The following is a 15,619-nucleotide window of genomic DNA, read 5'->3' as shown; positions in this document are numbered from 1 at the left end:
GCTTTCAATTAGAACAGCTAACACTAGGCCGGATTAAATAATTACCCATACACTTTAATAAAGTGAGGGCTAGGAAAAGTACTGATCAAGAGATATTACTGTATGCACTACAGGAGACTATTTCAAGGATTGCCACTGAAATGGCTGACCATAATAATATACTGTATATAGCACATACAGGACATGCACATGCATAGTAAATAGTATACAGTATATAGTGGACATGCACATGTGTACAGTAGCTATATAACCCACCCCAAAGCCTAGTTTCCACTGCTTCATTTTGGTAGAAGGGGATCAAGGAGTGCTCAGAAAGATGTACCATGAGATAATTGGATCGTGGTAGGTGGGACCATTTTGTGAAAGCTTTTTAATTGCCAGCAGTCATATCACCCTGCAACTCGCAACTGGTAACCCACTGAAGCTAAGCAGGTGTGAGCCTGGTCAGTACCTGGATGGAAGACCTCCTGGGAAAAACTAAGGTTGCTGCTGGAAGAGGTGTTAGAGTTGCCAGTAGGGGAACACCTGCGGTCTGTGTGGGTCCTAATGCTCAAGACAGGGACACTATACTGTAAAAAGGTGTTGTCCTTCAGATGAGACATGAAACCAAGGTCCTGACTCTCTGTGGTAATTAAAAATCCCAGGGCATTTCTCAAAAGGATAGGGTGTAACCTGGCCAAATTTCCCATTGGCCTTTACCAGTCATGGCCTAATAATCCCCATCTATAAATTGGCTTCGTCACTCTGTTCTCCTCCCCACTGATAGCAGGTGTTTGGCGAGTGTACTGGCTCACTATGGCTGCCGTCACATCATCCAGGTGGATGCTGCACATTGGTGGTGGTGGAGGGGAGTCCCCATTACCCATAAAGCACTTTGAGTGGAGTGTCCACAAAAGCATTATGTAAGTGTTAGGAATTATTATTAATATTAATATAATTGGTATTAATATTATGAATTAATTTATTATTATTCCAATTAGGAATGAATATTATTACTATAATGGCTCTCTTCCTCTTCCTGGCTAAAGTGGAAGTGGGTCAGCTACACCTACTACCAACACCTCTGTGTTCAAATCACCCAAGATGCAATAACAAAAAAAAAAATCTGACTTCATCCACGGAAGGATGGATCTCTCCTGACCAAGACAACTGATGGAAGTAACTGTACACAAGGATAGAGAGAGCTACAGTAAATTACAGGTATAAAGCTCTAGACAACAACAGGACACTGTCCCAAGCTACATACAGAATAGTAGAATAATATAGTATAAGATTAAATAACCAGGATATTTAAGTGGGCTATTGTGGGACTAAATGATATAAGACTCAAAGCAGAACTGAAACTGTTCAATTGCTGAAAAAAATGCTGTGAATGACCAGCAGTCGACAGGTTTATCTGTTATGAGACACTGAAAAATAACATTGTAGATATAGCATGTTTCAGATAGGGTGGCAAAACTTAAGACTAACTACAAACAAATATAAACAATAGATCATTCACATACTGTATGTAGTCCAAAAATAAATATAGCTGACAGCACCCATGACTAGGGGCCAAGACAACTTACACCATGTTGACCTCTGCCAAACTGTGAAGATTTATGAGTGTACAGCCTTCAGTCAAAAGGTAAACACTATAATAAATGCAAATTGATCTTAGCTGATATCAGATTAGTTTGTGGTAGCCATGCTTTTTCAGGGTCATGTTTGTTTCACATCAATCAACATAACAATTTCAGAGGTGTTCCAATATGGCTGTCCAACCTTGTGACCTATGACCTTCATTGTACATGTGGCACAACTTCCCAAAAGTATCCTTTACAATTAAATGGTTTTTCACACAACATTTGATTTTATGGTCATCTGAACATCTGGCAGAATAACAAAAAATACTGGAGTCAGAGGTCACACCTTTTTTGACAGAGTGTATACAGATTCCTATGTGTGTTCCATAGTAACTATTAGGTTTGTGTTTGATGTTCAAAAAAGGTCACATGCAGTGATAATGCACTGATAGGGGACATTTATTATTTCATATCATCCAATGTATTCAATGGTAACCAAGACACTATCTGCACTCTATAACTAATTCTAACAAAAATTTGCTTTTGGCCTTTAGGATAGGTTATATCTCAGAGACATGATCATTGATACAGCATAATGTATATGGGTTTCGATATGTGTTTTAATGGGAGTCTCTATCTGCACTCTGTTAAGAATTATAAAGCTGTTTTACATACTACCTTAAGGAGATGTCAAAAGTCACCATCAAGGACATTCCAATCAGCGGAATAATCTTAATAATTACAGGGTTTCAGCAATATTTTTGAAGTCAGAGAGTGAAAAAAACTGGCAAGAACGTCTTCTATCATAACCATCACCAGAATAAGAAGTTTGAAACAAGGTAATTGCATGCATTCCTTTTCCTTCCAGAAGCCTAAAAGGTAATAGACATGGATGGGCTCCAATGGAATGAACAGTGACACTGACTATATACCAACGACTACAAACACACAATTCAGTATCATTACGTAACATCTTCAACACAGAGAGTGACCACTAACTTTCTCCATTTGAATGTTGTGACTGAGAAAACATTCTGGAGAAATATTCTGAAATTCAAAACATATTACTTGAGAAAGCAAGCATCTTTGCAACAATCTGGTGCACTTCAACACCTAGGAGATAAAAGACCAGACATTAATTAAATGTGTGACAGTGTCATTAAACACCAGAGCCACAGCAAATGACATTGCAAAGAAAAGAGATAACTGAGAACAAAATCCTAATAAAGAAAACAAGAAACAGTAAGAAAATCAATGGACAGTAAGTTCAAAATCAAGAAATGTGCTTATTATCTCCAAAGCTCTTTCTAGTCACATTGGAAAACCTTTTTTTATGACAAAGGATTACAAAGAGATGTAAGGATTCTAAAATATATAGATATAAGTCTCTTTTGAATTACTGATAAAACTTATTTGCAACAAATCCAGTAATATACCTATCACAAGTCCAAGAACTTCACAAAGATAGCACCAAAGCAGATCTTAAAACCAACTTAACCAAAAAAATCTAAATGATGGGAATATGTTCTTCCACAGCAAACTGAAGAGGTAAAAAAGTTGTGTACTTGGATCAATTAATATTAATATCATATTAATATTAGCATACAGGTGTGACAGCTAACCCTGAATACAAAAAAAGTTACCCTAACTGCAGGTGTTTGCAAAGAAACATTGTAAAACGTACGCTTGGCATGACAAGAAGAGACAAAAAAGGTCTTTCTTCAGAAGACAGTTAACAGACTACAGAATGATAGAGCTTATGACCAAACAGTAACATTTTTGGAAGAGTGAAGTAACTAAAATGGCACAGGGCTGAACACACAGCAAGAAAAACAGATCACTGTTGGACCAAGTCAATGCTGGGCTGAATGACCAAGAAGAAGATCTCTTATGAGATGGGAAGACAAAATCAGTTATGCTGCACGTGCAAAAAGGATAACCTTTTATATACAAGAATAACCAAAACAGAATTTTATGGAAGAATCTTAAAGATTCCCAAAACCTAATAAAGGCTAAAGATTATATACAGTATATACATATACAGTATGTATATATTATATTATAGTATAGTATATACAGTATTGTACATTGTAGCAAAGTTATTCACAGACTGTCAGTGTTCAGGGAACAGATGACTTCTTTATTTCTATTAACAATTTGCAGAAGGCTTAGGCCCAAACAGACCTAAGAACTGTATCTGTAGTTTTGCTCTGGACACTGTCCTGAGGAGTATGAGAGTGAACATTCATCCACCAAGCTATTCATGGGGAGAGGTGGAGTCCCTGTGCTGTGGAGGAAATGTCTGGTTCCACCACTGAATTTCCTACACTTCTTTCTCTCTACCATGCCCAAAGCAGGAAAAGCAACAGTTGGTTTAGGAGACAGCCATTTTAGTGCTGGAGTGTCTGACTGTCAAATCTCAGTGTAGGGAAAAGGTGACCCCCTATTTTATATACCAAATTCTAGAAACTTATAAATCAAATAAGAAATGCAATTACTCCATGTGTGGATTACAAATCTCAATACTAATTGGAATAAGTAAAGTAAATTGGAAGAGTAAACTAGTAACTTAATGTAACTCTTATAACTTTACTGTGTTTATCAAGTTTTTCTCTAGAGTTCACTTGAGATTTGTTATTATCCCATGTGTAGACAACATGAGGGTATCTCATATTTATCAGCCTGAAATACTGAAAAATATTATGAAAAATCTAAGACCTATTTGTTAATGACAGTGGAAATGGAAGTCAAACTGTAGGATGGTAAAACCTTTCAATAAAGAAAATAAACCATGCTCATTTTAGAAGAACATCCATATTTCAAAGAGGACTTAGGTAAATGTTTGCCCCTCATCACCTCCCTCATCCTGTGAGGCGCCAGTATTATCCTGTAGTGATCTCTAGAGGTGAGCAATAACATCTTTACACAGATGCCTCCGTGTTTCTCCACATAATCCATATAATCTTCTTGTCACAGGGGAGTTAACAGTAATTCATTTACAACCTCCCTTATGTCCAACACAACCAATCCTCCTCTGATCATGATGGAACATAAGAGCCTGTCCCTGACAAGCCACGCTGTTTCAAACCTTTATTTTGTCTGTTTTTTTAGTCAGTCTGTTTTGATAATATAAACTTGCTATCTTTGTTGTAAGTTTTATTTTTAAATAGAACTCTTGCCTATGCTGACCCTTCAAGAGATGTGCAGCATCTTCCAAAGCCTGACTGAGCATTGCTGAAAAGATCAACGTGGCTTAGTTTAGGACTGCAGGTCATCTTTAAACCACCTAGACTAATAGCAATGCCTAAAAGAGTGATGCATTTACAGATGTGTGCATTCCTTTGGCTATAAAACAACAGGGTTCAAAAGGTCCACCCCCTCTTCCTCACCATGGTAACTGGACACTGAGTAATGTTGGTCAGCATTAACAGAGTGAAATATGGAAGGTCTCCTTCAGTCCTGAAGTCCCTTTGGTTACTGTGAAGGCCTGTTAGGAATCCTGTACCCTCCATACTCGGCAAACAAGCCCACAATGGAATAACAGACAAAAAAAATTTACTAGCTGTGTTATCTCAGGGGCTGTTCTGGAAGATGAAAGCTGTAGCAAAGTGAGACCTCCAATCATTGTTGTATCCATGTCACTGGATCAAGGTCACATTTTGTCATGATGTGTGTGCAACAATTTCTCCACCATAAAAAAGTCACACACAGTCCTAAGGCAACCAGTTAATGGTGGCATGAGCAGGGCGGTGATGGAGAGAAGCTGCTAGTCATGGACTGGTGGCGAGGAGGTGGCTGTTAGAAGAGGAGCATCAAGCTCTTGGGCTGATGCAAAACCCACTGCATCTCTTTAACATGAATCAGATAATTGTGCTTCCAGAAATTTATATGAATCAACCTCAGTAGAATTAATATAACTCGATTACATCACTTATTTACCCAAAGAGAGATCTGTTTTTTCATGGAAGATTTTTTTCCCCTGTATCAAGTTTAGATTTTAAATATAACTTCCTACAAGCAGTTCTGTATAGAAAATGAGTCTTGTTCATGCATCATTCTTTCAACGTAAGGATGAAAGAAAGCATATATGTGGTTTAGGGCAGTGACAGATTGGTATATAGTATTTCATATTACCAGATGCCTTTGGTATGCATAACATTAGCTTTAATTGATTCTATAATAACTGTCATTTATATAGCTTGGAATGGTAGATAAATGGACATTGTAAGGTACACTGGTATGAATTAGATAGGAATTAGAAGACTCCTGATAAATGGACATTGTAAGGTACACTGGTATGAATTAGATAGGAATTAGAAGACTCTTGATAAATGGACATTGTAAGGTACACTGGTATGAATTAGATAGGAATTAGAAGACTCCTATCTGTAACAAAAAGAAAGCTACAGTATACTGTACCTGTGTTTTGGAAAACAGAACTTGGATCCAATTTTGTTCTCTGGTACTCTATCTGGAAACGCTCACATGAACATAACGCCTCTTCAGTTTTACAAATCTCATGTGAAACCGTATGCCTGTACTCATTTGTGGTACCTTGAAAATAAATCTACTCCTGGCACCTTTTTTCTCATACTTTCCTTTCTGCTGCTTACTTTAACCTTGTCCACAGCACCTCAGCTAATGAAAATGCCATTCAAGAACTGCTATTTTATGTCCCTTCAAAGTTCAGCTGTTGTTTTCTTTTTGACATGTTTAGGGATGTTGTAGTACTGCAAAGTGAAATTACAACCGATCAGTCTGTAAGCAGATGATATTGTGAGGTCTGGGTGCTTTTAAGCAATATTCAATAAAACCATACACTATTAAAAGAATACAGAATCATTATGGGTCCACCTTCTTGTTTAACAGTAGATACAAAGCCTTTTTTCTTTAAATTCTATGCACTTTTTCTATTAAACTTGTTCTGGTTCTTGGTTGTTAGTTCTCTCTTACTAACACTGCACCAAAGGATGTTGAAAAAAAACTTGTAAGGCACATTTTTAAGTATTTTTATAGGTTTGCATCCATAAAATTGTTTCTTAGTGTACTAATTTCTTCCTGTTTGGTTACGCACACTCATTCCAGAACGTTCCAGTTTGGATTCAGATCCTCAGATGTTGTTTAGTGCTTTCTTTTGGCTTTTGGTAGAATTCTTCAACCATTTTTAGGAATAATCATATTTCATATCCATTAAGAGTTTAAGCAGAGTTTAATTTGAATTATGGGAATGAATATCAATTAACTCTCACTCTTTACATGATAGAATAAAGCCAGTTTTACTGTAAGTATAGATTGATAAAGTTAGCAGCCTTTCTTGGGACTCATCAATGCAGCACAGTGAGCTTTGATCAGTGAAAACAGGTATACTGTACATATGTGCAATATCTTAAAAGGAACATATTTCAAGGTCATGATGTATTTTAAGAGCAAGCAGTTACTATGCATTCTAGGAGTGAGGAAAGATTAATTGTTTCTTACTGTGTCACAACACTGTGAGGAAGAAACATCTGCTATATACAGTATCCATCTCAGGTTTTGAAATATTCCACAGTGCCTTCCTTAGTTCAGAAGAGTCTCTCGATAATCTTAAATCTTAATCTTACCTTTCCAGGTAATTATTTAAAGATGATGATCATTTAATTTCCAAAGTAGTTATGAGTACTGAATAATTAATGAATAGCCACAGTCATATTCAAGAAAACAGTATTACTAATTGTTTCTTATTAAAATACAGTGTTGTTCATTGTATTGTTAATCACAACAGATTTTAAATTTTATTATGGTCCAAATAATAACTAATAATAATAATAATGTGTGAAATAAAATATATGTACCACTAGTTCTGTCTGTGTGTATACAGAGAGAGACATATAGAGAGATATTAAAAGAATCATTACTGAGACTTTCTTTTGCTAGTGATTTCTTGCATATCTGAGATAATCACATCTCTTTTTACATTTTTACTGGATTTCTGTGTGAACTGGTTTGAACCCCTTAGTTCTGAGTAATACACAAGGCACAAAAATGACTTGCAAATCACACCAATCTTGTGTGGCACATATTTAGAGGCTTAGTACAAGAATTGCAGCAAAGTGAAAACTTTATTAAAGCTCATCTTCTTTGTTAAGGATGGTCATAAACTCTCAGAGTTTATATTCAGAAATCACAGCAAAAAACGTAATCATCTAATGTTCCCACACTCTACATTTGCTGATGCTAGGCTGCAGTAAGATAACTCCAGTAACACATTTAATTGCTTATTTCCTTAGGGGCTGTTCAAATTTAGTACCATAATTAAGCCAACAGTTTTAATTACTGCACTACACCTGTTGCTTTAATTACAACCCTTGTTTCAAATTACTCTTTTTGCTTAGCTGTGTATGTTTTATTTTTCATCACAGAAATTGGAAAGAAAGGACTGCAAAGCCAGTATCACCTTGAACAATTTACTGTAATTACCTGTAATTAACTGTAATTATGTTTACTTCTCCTTCTAACTAAAATAAGCTATTCACCTTCTTCAGTTTTATGTACTATGGAAAACTGCTTGTATTTTTCCCCCAACCAAACATTTTTTTCTATGAACTGCATTGCAAACTAGGTCACAATGCTGACATAGTAAATTAATAATTATTCTAATCTGATGTTATGAAATGCAGCACCATTTCCTTTTGGGTTTGTGTGGCACATGGCCGCGCATGTAAGCACTGCCAGGAGAAAGGCGAAATACAGAGCTCCATCATCTGCAGACTGCTGCAAAAAAGGACAGCACCATTTTGTACCATAGCTTTCTCCCTGCCAGCCACACAGTTTCATTTTCAAGCCACAAGATGGGGGAATGGACCCCCAGCCATTGCAATAATTTCACTAAAATTATAACTTTTTGGTCAAAGCACATTCCTTACCAAAGCAGATTCCTTACCTCCCCAATTGTAATGAAAAAGTAGGTAATCTACCACCATGCTCTATATAACTAGTTATTTTATTAGAGGCTGTTTAATCCCAAAATGTTCCTAAAATTTACTTCCTTAAATGAACCATGCCAGCATCAGAATATTCCATTAAATTAAGGCAAAACAGTTAAGCATGTATGGTTGTAACAGAACTATTTTTTTACTCTTTCTCCACTTATTTTCCATATTCACCAACAGCATTTTTAAAATAATAGCCTTTGATATTCTGAACAAATTTGAGTTGTTTCATTGTCAGCACACTTATATCTTATTCAAGACTTTTTAGTTGAACAAAACCATATTCTAATATGTGTGTATAAAAATGCTTGTTGCACTGTAGTCAGAACTGAAAAAGATCTAAGCCAAGTCTTTACTGTACAATCCCTTGAGTTATTGAAAGTGATCCTAGGAAGATGAAGCTATCTCCAGGAGAAGAGTAAGATGCCAGACTGCTGTGATGCTAATGAGAGGTACTAAAAGCACTGTGTTATGGGCCTATTAGCTGATAATGAAACCTGTGGATGACTGGTGACAGCTGCGCCCTTGCCATGCAGTCTACAAAGTGGGGTTGTAGCTCTCCCTGCAGAAAAAACTGTAAAAGCCCTTTATTACTCAAGCAGGGGGCTTTGGGTATCAGCAGATCCTGAGGGTAAAAGGGTCAAGGAGTCTCATTTTTCATTCAAACTAATTACCACCCCCACCCCCCCTTTACCCCTTTCTTCAGCCTATTCAAACACATACTTGTAAGAATTCCTTTAGTTAACCCAACACAGACACTAGGTTTGATCTCTGACTGTTAACTGCAAGCTAAAACAGAAAAGGCTTTTATTTCTAAAAATAAAAATAAAAAAAAATCCATCTGGAATTCTTCTTTATCAAGTATGTCTTGTTATTAAGCATTGTTAGATATTTTTTTGTCACTGAAGCATTTTTGTGTGTGGTTAATCTGTTTTCTATTTGCAGTGCCATGGTATCAAATGCGGTTTCAATACTGCTTGAGGCTAGGGCTGACCTTTCTTGTGGACTGGTATGCAAATAATGTGCTGGGTATTTCATTGAAGGTCTTGCCACATAAAGATCTGATTGTTGATCAGACCATGTCATGCTGTATAATTGGATATAATCAAGAGTGTAGCTAAGCATCCCATAAGAAGATAGCGTGGGTCTTTACCTTGAATGAGCCCAAAGTTCATATACAGATTCAGTACAAAAAGACTGCATTCTCCAATTAAAATTAACCACACACTTTGTTGCCATATGTTTCTTGTGGAAATCTAAGGGCTTGCCACAGCAGTCCCTACAGGAATCAAATGGAATGAGGGGGTGTATAGCATGGCACAAATGTTGAGTTTGGATGTTATTTATCAATCTCCATTTGAGTATTTTTTTAGTTTAGCAATGGGTTTGAGCTTCCCTCTTTTGGGTTTTAGTTTTAAAGACACTAGTCAGTATACAGTATTGTGAGTCGTGAGCTACAGTACTTGTAATGAACAAAGAACAGACAGGAATGGGGTGTGAAGTCTGAGTTACTGCTCTTTGTTTTAGTTTCTAATAATAAGAAAAAAAATATGTTAAGAAGGGGAAATCTCATAAAACCCACCAATACTTCATATACCAATATGAAAAAGACTCAAAATATTAACTCTGTATTACAAAACAAAGAAAGATGATATTGAAAGGTTTGTATTATTGTATATGGTCCCTGCTTTTGTATCAAAGTTTATCAATTTAATTTATTTAAATTGAACATATTAAAAAGGAAATGTTTATATTGCACTAGCCTATAAATCCCTATTGTTTTAAAAATCATCTAGATTGGAAATATAGTTGAGCTTTTACCCAACATAATTTAAATACACTTAAATTGCATAATTTTGACTCTTTCTAAAATTAAGAACTCCCTTCTCCTGTTGATATCATTAAATGCAGCTATAATTGATGATGGAGGATGCGATCATCTACATGCTGCAAAGGGCCTACTCACACCTGGACAGGGCTAGCAACACTGTAAGGATCATGTTTTTCGACTTCTCCAGTGCCTTCAATACCATCCAGCCCTTACTTCTAAGGAGGAAGCTGGAGGAGATGCAAGTCGATGCCTCCACGACCTCGTGGATCACTGACTACCTGACAGGCAGACCACAGTCTGTGAGACTTCAGAACTGTGTGTCTGAACAGGTAGTGAGTAACACAGGGGCACCTCAAGGGACAGTTCTTTCTCCATTCCTCTTCACCCTCTATACTTCGGACTTTAAGTACAACTCAAAGTCATGCCACCTGCAGAAGTTCTCAGATGACTCTGCAATTGTGGGATGTATCAAGGGTGAGCAGGAGGAGGAGTACAGAGGACTGGTCAGCAGCTTTGTGGAGTGGTGTGGGGTGAACCACTTGGAACTGAATGTGACGAAGACAAAGGAACTGGTGGTAGATTTCAGGAGGAAAAAGGTCAAACCTACTCCTGTCTACATCCATGGGAGTGGCGTGGAGATGGTGGACTCGTACAAGTACCTGGGAGTGCACATCGACGATAGACTGGAATGGTCTAAGAACATCGAGGCCATCTATAAGAAGGGACAGAGCCGACTCTACTTCTTGAGGAGGCTCAGGTCCTTCAATGTGTGTAGTAAGATGCTACACATGTTCTATCAGTCGGTGGTAGCGAGTGCCATTTTCTACGCAGTGGTGTGCTGGGGCTCTGGGATTAGAGCAGTAGATTCCAAAAGGCTGAACAAGCTCATCAGGAGAGCAAGCTCTGTCATTGGGTTTGACCTGGACTCCTTGGAGGTAGTGGCTGAGAGGAGAATGAGGTCCAAACTAGAGGCCATCATGGACAACTTCTCCCATCCCCTCTTTGACAGGCTGGCAGGAATGAAGAGCACGTTCAGCAATAGACTGATTCATCCACGGTGCGACAGGGAGCGCTACAGGAGGTCATTCTTGCCGTCTGCCATAAGACTGTACAACGCATCCACCTTGCGTCTTGGCAGAGGCAACATCGACAGTGACCTGTTTCTGGACTAAACGCATCTACACATCTACTGCTACATCTGTTCTCTTTCTTTTTCTTTTTCTTTTTCCCGTTTACAACCACTTTTTGTGCAATATATGCCAGGGACCTGTGCAATACATTTATATTTATATCTATAGTTACATCTATATTTATATTCATATGTGTGATATGAGTGTGATACGATTTTCTGTGTACTGTTCTGTTCTAGTTTGTTCTTGTGCGTCCGGACTGTGAGTAACTCTTGTATTGTATTGTATGTATTGTACTATTATTATATAATTCGTTACACTGTGGCTGTGTTGTGTGTGTTAAGCTGCTGTTGCACTGCAATTTCCCTCACGGGATCAATAAAGTATCTATCTATCTAATTAAACCATTGTAATTAAGAGTGAAACACAAATACAGTCTGAAGAGGAAAAACCAACTTAAAATGATTAAAGACAACAAACAGTATCTGATGAAGAAATCTGATGTAATCCTGATGTAAACTAATCTTTAAAAAAACAAATCCTGCATTTCTTTTATACTTGGTAAAACCTGCCTGTATTGTTTTTCAGTTTTTTGGTTTTGTACAATTCAACAGAAGAAATACGCAAAGAGCATTAAGACTTAAATTCACTTTAAACAATGTCCCCACTGGCTTGGAAAGCACATATAAGAAGGGTTCTTTTCTGAGTGATAATAAAGTCCATTTTTTATAAAGTACCGGGAGAGCAGGCTGGATCTGTTGTATGTACAGAATTTCTGATGGTGTCCCATGTGTAATATGCAGCACATGCTTATTATTGCCAGCAATCAAAGCAATCAAAGACTCTGCCGAGGTTGTGCTCACTGTGCTAAAGCTGCAAGGATGAGAGACTGAAAACATCACGGCTTTGGTCAGCGGTACTGGGGCAGCCACCTCCTTGGTGGGGGAGCAGGTGTGGCTCCCATGGGAGCAGGGGGAGCCCCTTTGCAAGAGGATGCTGACTCACCAAGGTGGGGGTATCTGAGCGCAGTGAAGGTTATTGGGAGAGAACATCCTAGTGGAAGTAGCAGCTCGTTGACTCAGCCTACATTACTAAAACCATGACTGTAACCACAGCACCAATGGTGCCGTTGCTGCTAAAATGTACATTGGATTCTAGTGAAATTGAAACACAGATTAGGTGCTAGCTCTCTCTTTGTGAAACCTTTGCAACATGCAATGATATTTTGTGGGAGAGGGAACTGTATGATAAAAGCAAGAATGAGATGCATATACTTAAAGATAAAAAAGAACCATTTAGGGATTTAGGGACTCTATGTATATATATATATTACCTTAACAGCAGCTCCCAACCCTGGTCCTGGAGGAGAACTGTGTCTACTAGTTTTCTTTCTAGCTGAACTCTAAATCTCTAGTGCTAATTGATTACTTAATTGATCCACTTGTTTGTTTAGACTTTTATTTAACTTATTTCTTCGGTCAGTTGTGTCAAAATACCCTACTTCAATAACTGTTTCCAATAACTCCAGCACACAGGATTTAAGATTCTCCTCAACTTTCCTACCTTTATTTCTGATTAAAGAGCTTACTAGTTAAATAATTAACACTCTCACAATGAGGCTTTTTTCAACTAATTGGTTACATTTCAAATAGCACATCTGAATGAGGACAGTTCTGAAACTCAGAAATTGGTACAGGGTTGATAACCAATTATAAATTGCTTTTAGCTTTTAAGAAGTCAGCTGAGCAAAACCCAGAAGACATGGTATTCCTACAGGACCAGGGCTGGGACCAACTGGACTAGACCACACTGTCCAAACATGTTTAATTGATGTACAGTATTTGTTTTATATAAGGTTTTTGTATATATATATATTATATTATATGCAGTGCTTTGTATATAAAAATGCAAAGTTCTGATAAATACATTAGATATTAAACTATCTATAACAGTGATACTTTAACCTACATATACATCTCCTTTTATATACTAGTTTAAATCTTTTATATTGTAACTAAAAGGAGAGGCGCAGCAGCAGCTGCCACCTCACATCTCTTGAGTCCAGGGTTCACTTCTGGACTGGGGCATGTTCTGTATGGAGCTTATGTGGGTTTTGTCTAGGTGGTCTATCCAGTATATTTGGCATCTATGATTCGCCCTGATGTGTGTGCACTTTAATGGCTTCATTTCCATCTATGTGTAGACCCACCATTTGCCTGCAAGGTTAGGCTCTGCCCCACACTGATGAACAATAAAGTATTTACAGAAAGTTGACTGATGCAACATTTCAACATCTCAGTATATTTTGACTGTAGTATCAAAGGGACAAACTCCCATTGATCCAGGAAAGTTTCCTTGTGTTTCTCCATGTGGCTTCCCTTTGCAGATGTCGGGCTCCACATGGCTGCCAATAAGCCACCTTTAAGGTTTCCCATGTCTGCCGCGACGGCATTTCCAATACTGCAGCAGTCTAACCAACAGAAACTGGCAAACACAGCACTATGTCAACCCATCCATTAACATGCGCAAAAGAAAAGTACCTTATATAAGCCCTTATATAGTCCTTTAAAATGTCCTTATATAAGCAATTATATATGTTATCACTCTGCTTTAGCCACACTACTGAATTGAATGGAAATCCCTTGTTGGTACAAAGCCATAGCACTTTGGGGCTGGCACCTAAAGTATAATTTCAAGCCCCTGATACATTCTGATGGCGACATTTAAGCCTCCAAGGCATGATTGTAAAATCTAATCAAACACAGAGCTGTAAATGATTTTTGGTACTCTCCCAAGCTGTTGTTTCAAACCAGTGAACAAAATATGCTAATACAATACTTTACCAATAAACATCTATTGATTTTAAATCTACTGCATTATTGAAAGTTTTCTGCATTTACAGTCCATACTCTCCACACTGTCAAAAAAATATTTGTAAAGGCCCTAGAACTTAGCATGAAATACTATTTACCACCATTTAAAACTGAAATTACAAAGCAGTGTTGAAGATGTTGCTTTGAGCTGTAATATGAGCTGTACAAAGCCTGTAATCCTATTCTCCACTCTTTGGTTGAAACCCAATAAGAAACACGTACTCATTCTCCCTGTATCTAAAACCTTTTCTCAAACAATTGCAACAGACTAAGGGGCTATAAAAAACAAATGTATTTAAATGTTAAAGAAATCTCTAATGAAAAATTATGAAAATTCTTAAAACATCTAAGAATGTAAAAGAGTATCTCCAGCCTTGCCTTGTATTAACCCCTACCTTTTGTACAGTACAGATCAGTTTCATCTTTGGTGCCTAGAGACATGAAGAGATGCCATTTATGCCAGGCTGATTAAACTGAGCCAGGTAATGATCCCCCACAGCCTCAGGCCAGTGGGACTGGCTCTCCGGTTACCTAATCCTCCTGCATGAGCGTCGATGAGAGAGGCAGCCACAGCTGTGCCCGCCTCCAGACCCATTTCTTGCGCTGCCTGATCTGTCAGCCCCTGTCCCAGAGGACTACCCGGGCAGCTGGTGTCCCTTCCTATAAAAAAAACAATGAAGAGAACCATGACTTTGGAAACAACTGAGCAACCTGTTTGGTGACCAGGCATGAACATCTGACAAAAATTAAACAAAAATGAGCAAGTCATGGTACAAAGGCAATATTATATATGTCAAAGTTTGACAAAACTGAGCAGACACAAACACAGTAATACTGTATATGCTGAAACAGGTATGCTTTGTGCATTATGAAGAGCAAGATTCAAACTATAGGTGATATTCTTATTTTGGATATGGACATAAAAGATAATTAACTAGATGAAAAACTAGATGATTCTTCTATTTTTCTGGAGAGTGTTTTTGGTAGATTTTACTATTAGAAGACCTTACCACATTAAGACAACAGATGTCTTATATATGATTGCCCATGTAGGTCTAACCACTGAAAGAAGGCATTATGTAGGTGATCCTGGCACTGGTAGAAACCATTAAACAAACCCTTTAGGTTTTTAACATTGAAGAACAATATAGGAAACCAGACTGAATTCAGCAAAAATGTGTTATGTACACAAAAATGTCCACAAAATTCATGTCAGAATACAAACACAGGAAGCAGGGAGAAATCTAAT

General features: G+C 37.6%; 1 protein-coding gene across 4 annotated transcripts in view; it reads right to left on the bottom strand.

The window, feature by feature from the left end:
- Positions 1-15,619, bottom strand: part of fggy (FGGY carbohydrate kinase domain containing) — a 100,462-nt gene that overhangs the window by 39,200 nt on the left and 45,643 nt on the right. For all 4 annotated transcript variants that reach the window (XM_088928299.1, XM_088928301.1, XM_088928300.1 and 1 more), the window contains one exon: positions 14,902-15,030. In XM_088928299.1, coding sequence (XP_088784425.1) covers positions 14,902-15,030 — 129 coding nt within the window. The remainder of the gene's footprint in view (positions 1-14,901; positions 15,031-15,619) is intronic.

The sequence above is a fragment of the Atractosteus spatula genome, chromosome 11 (genome assembly GCF_055471065.1).
Source record: "Atractosteus spatula isolate fAtrSpa1 chromosome 11, fAtrSpa1.hap1, whole genome shotgun sequence".
NCBI lineage: Eukaryota > Metazoa > Chordata > Actinopteri > Semionotiformes > Lepisosteidae > Atractosteus > Atractosteus spatula.
The sequence above is the reverse complement of the archived record's forward strand: the minus strand, read 5'-3'. Positions and strand labels throughout refer to the sequence as shown.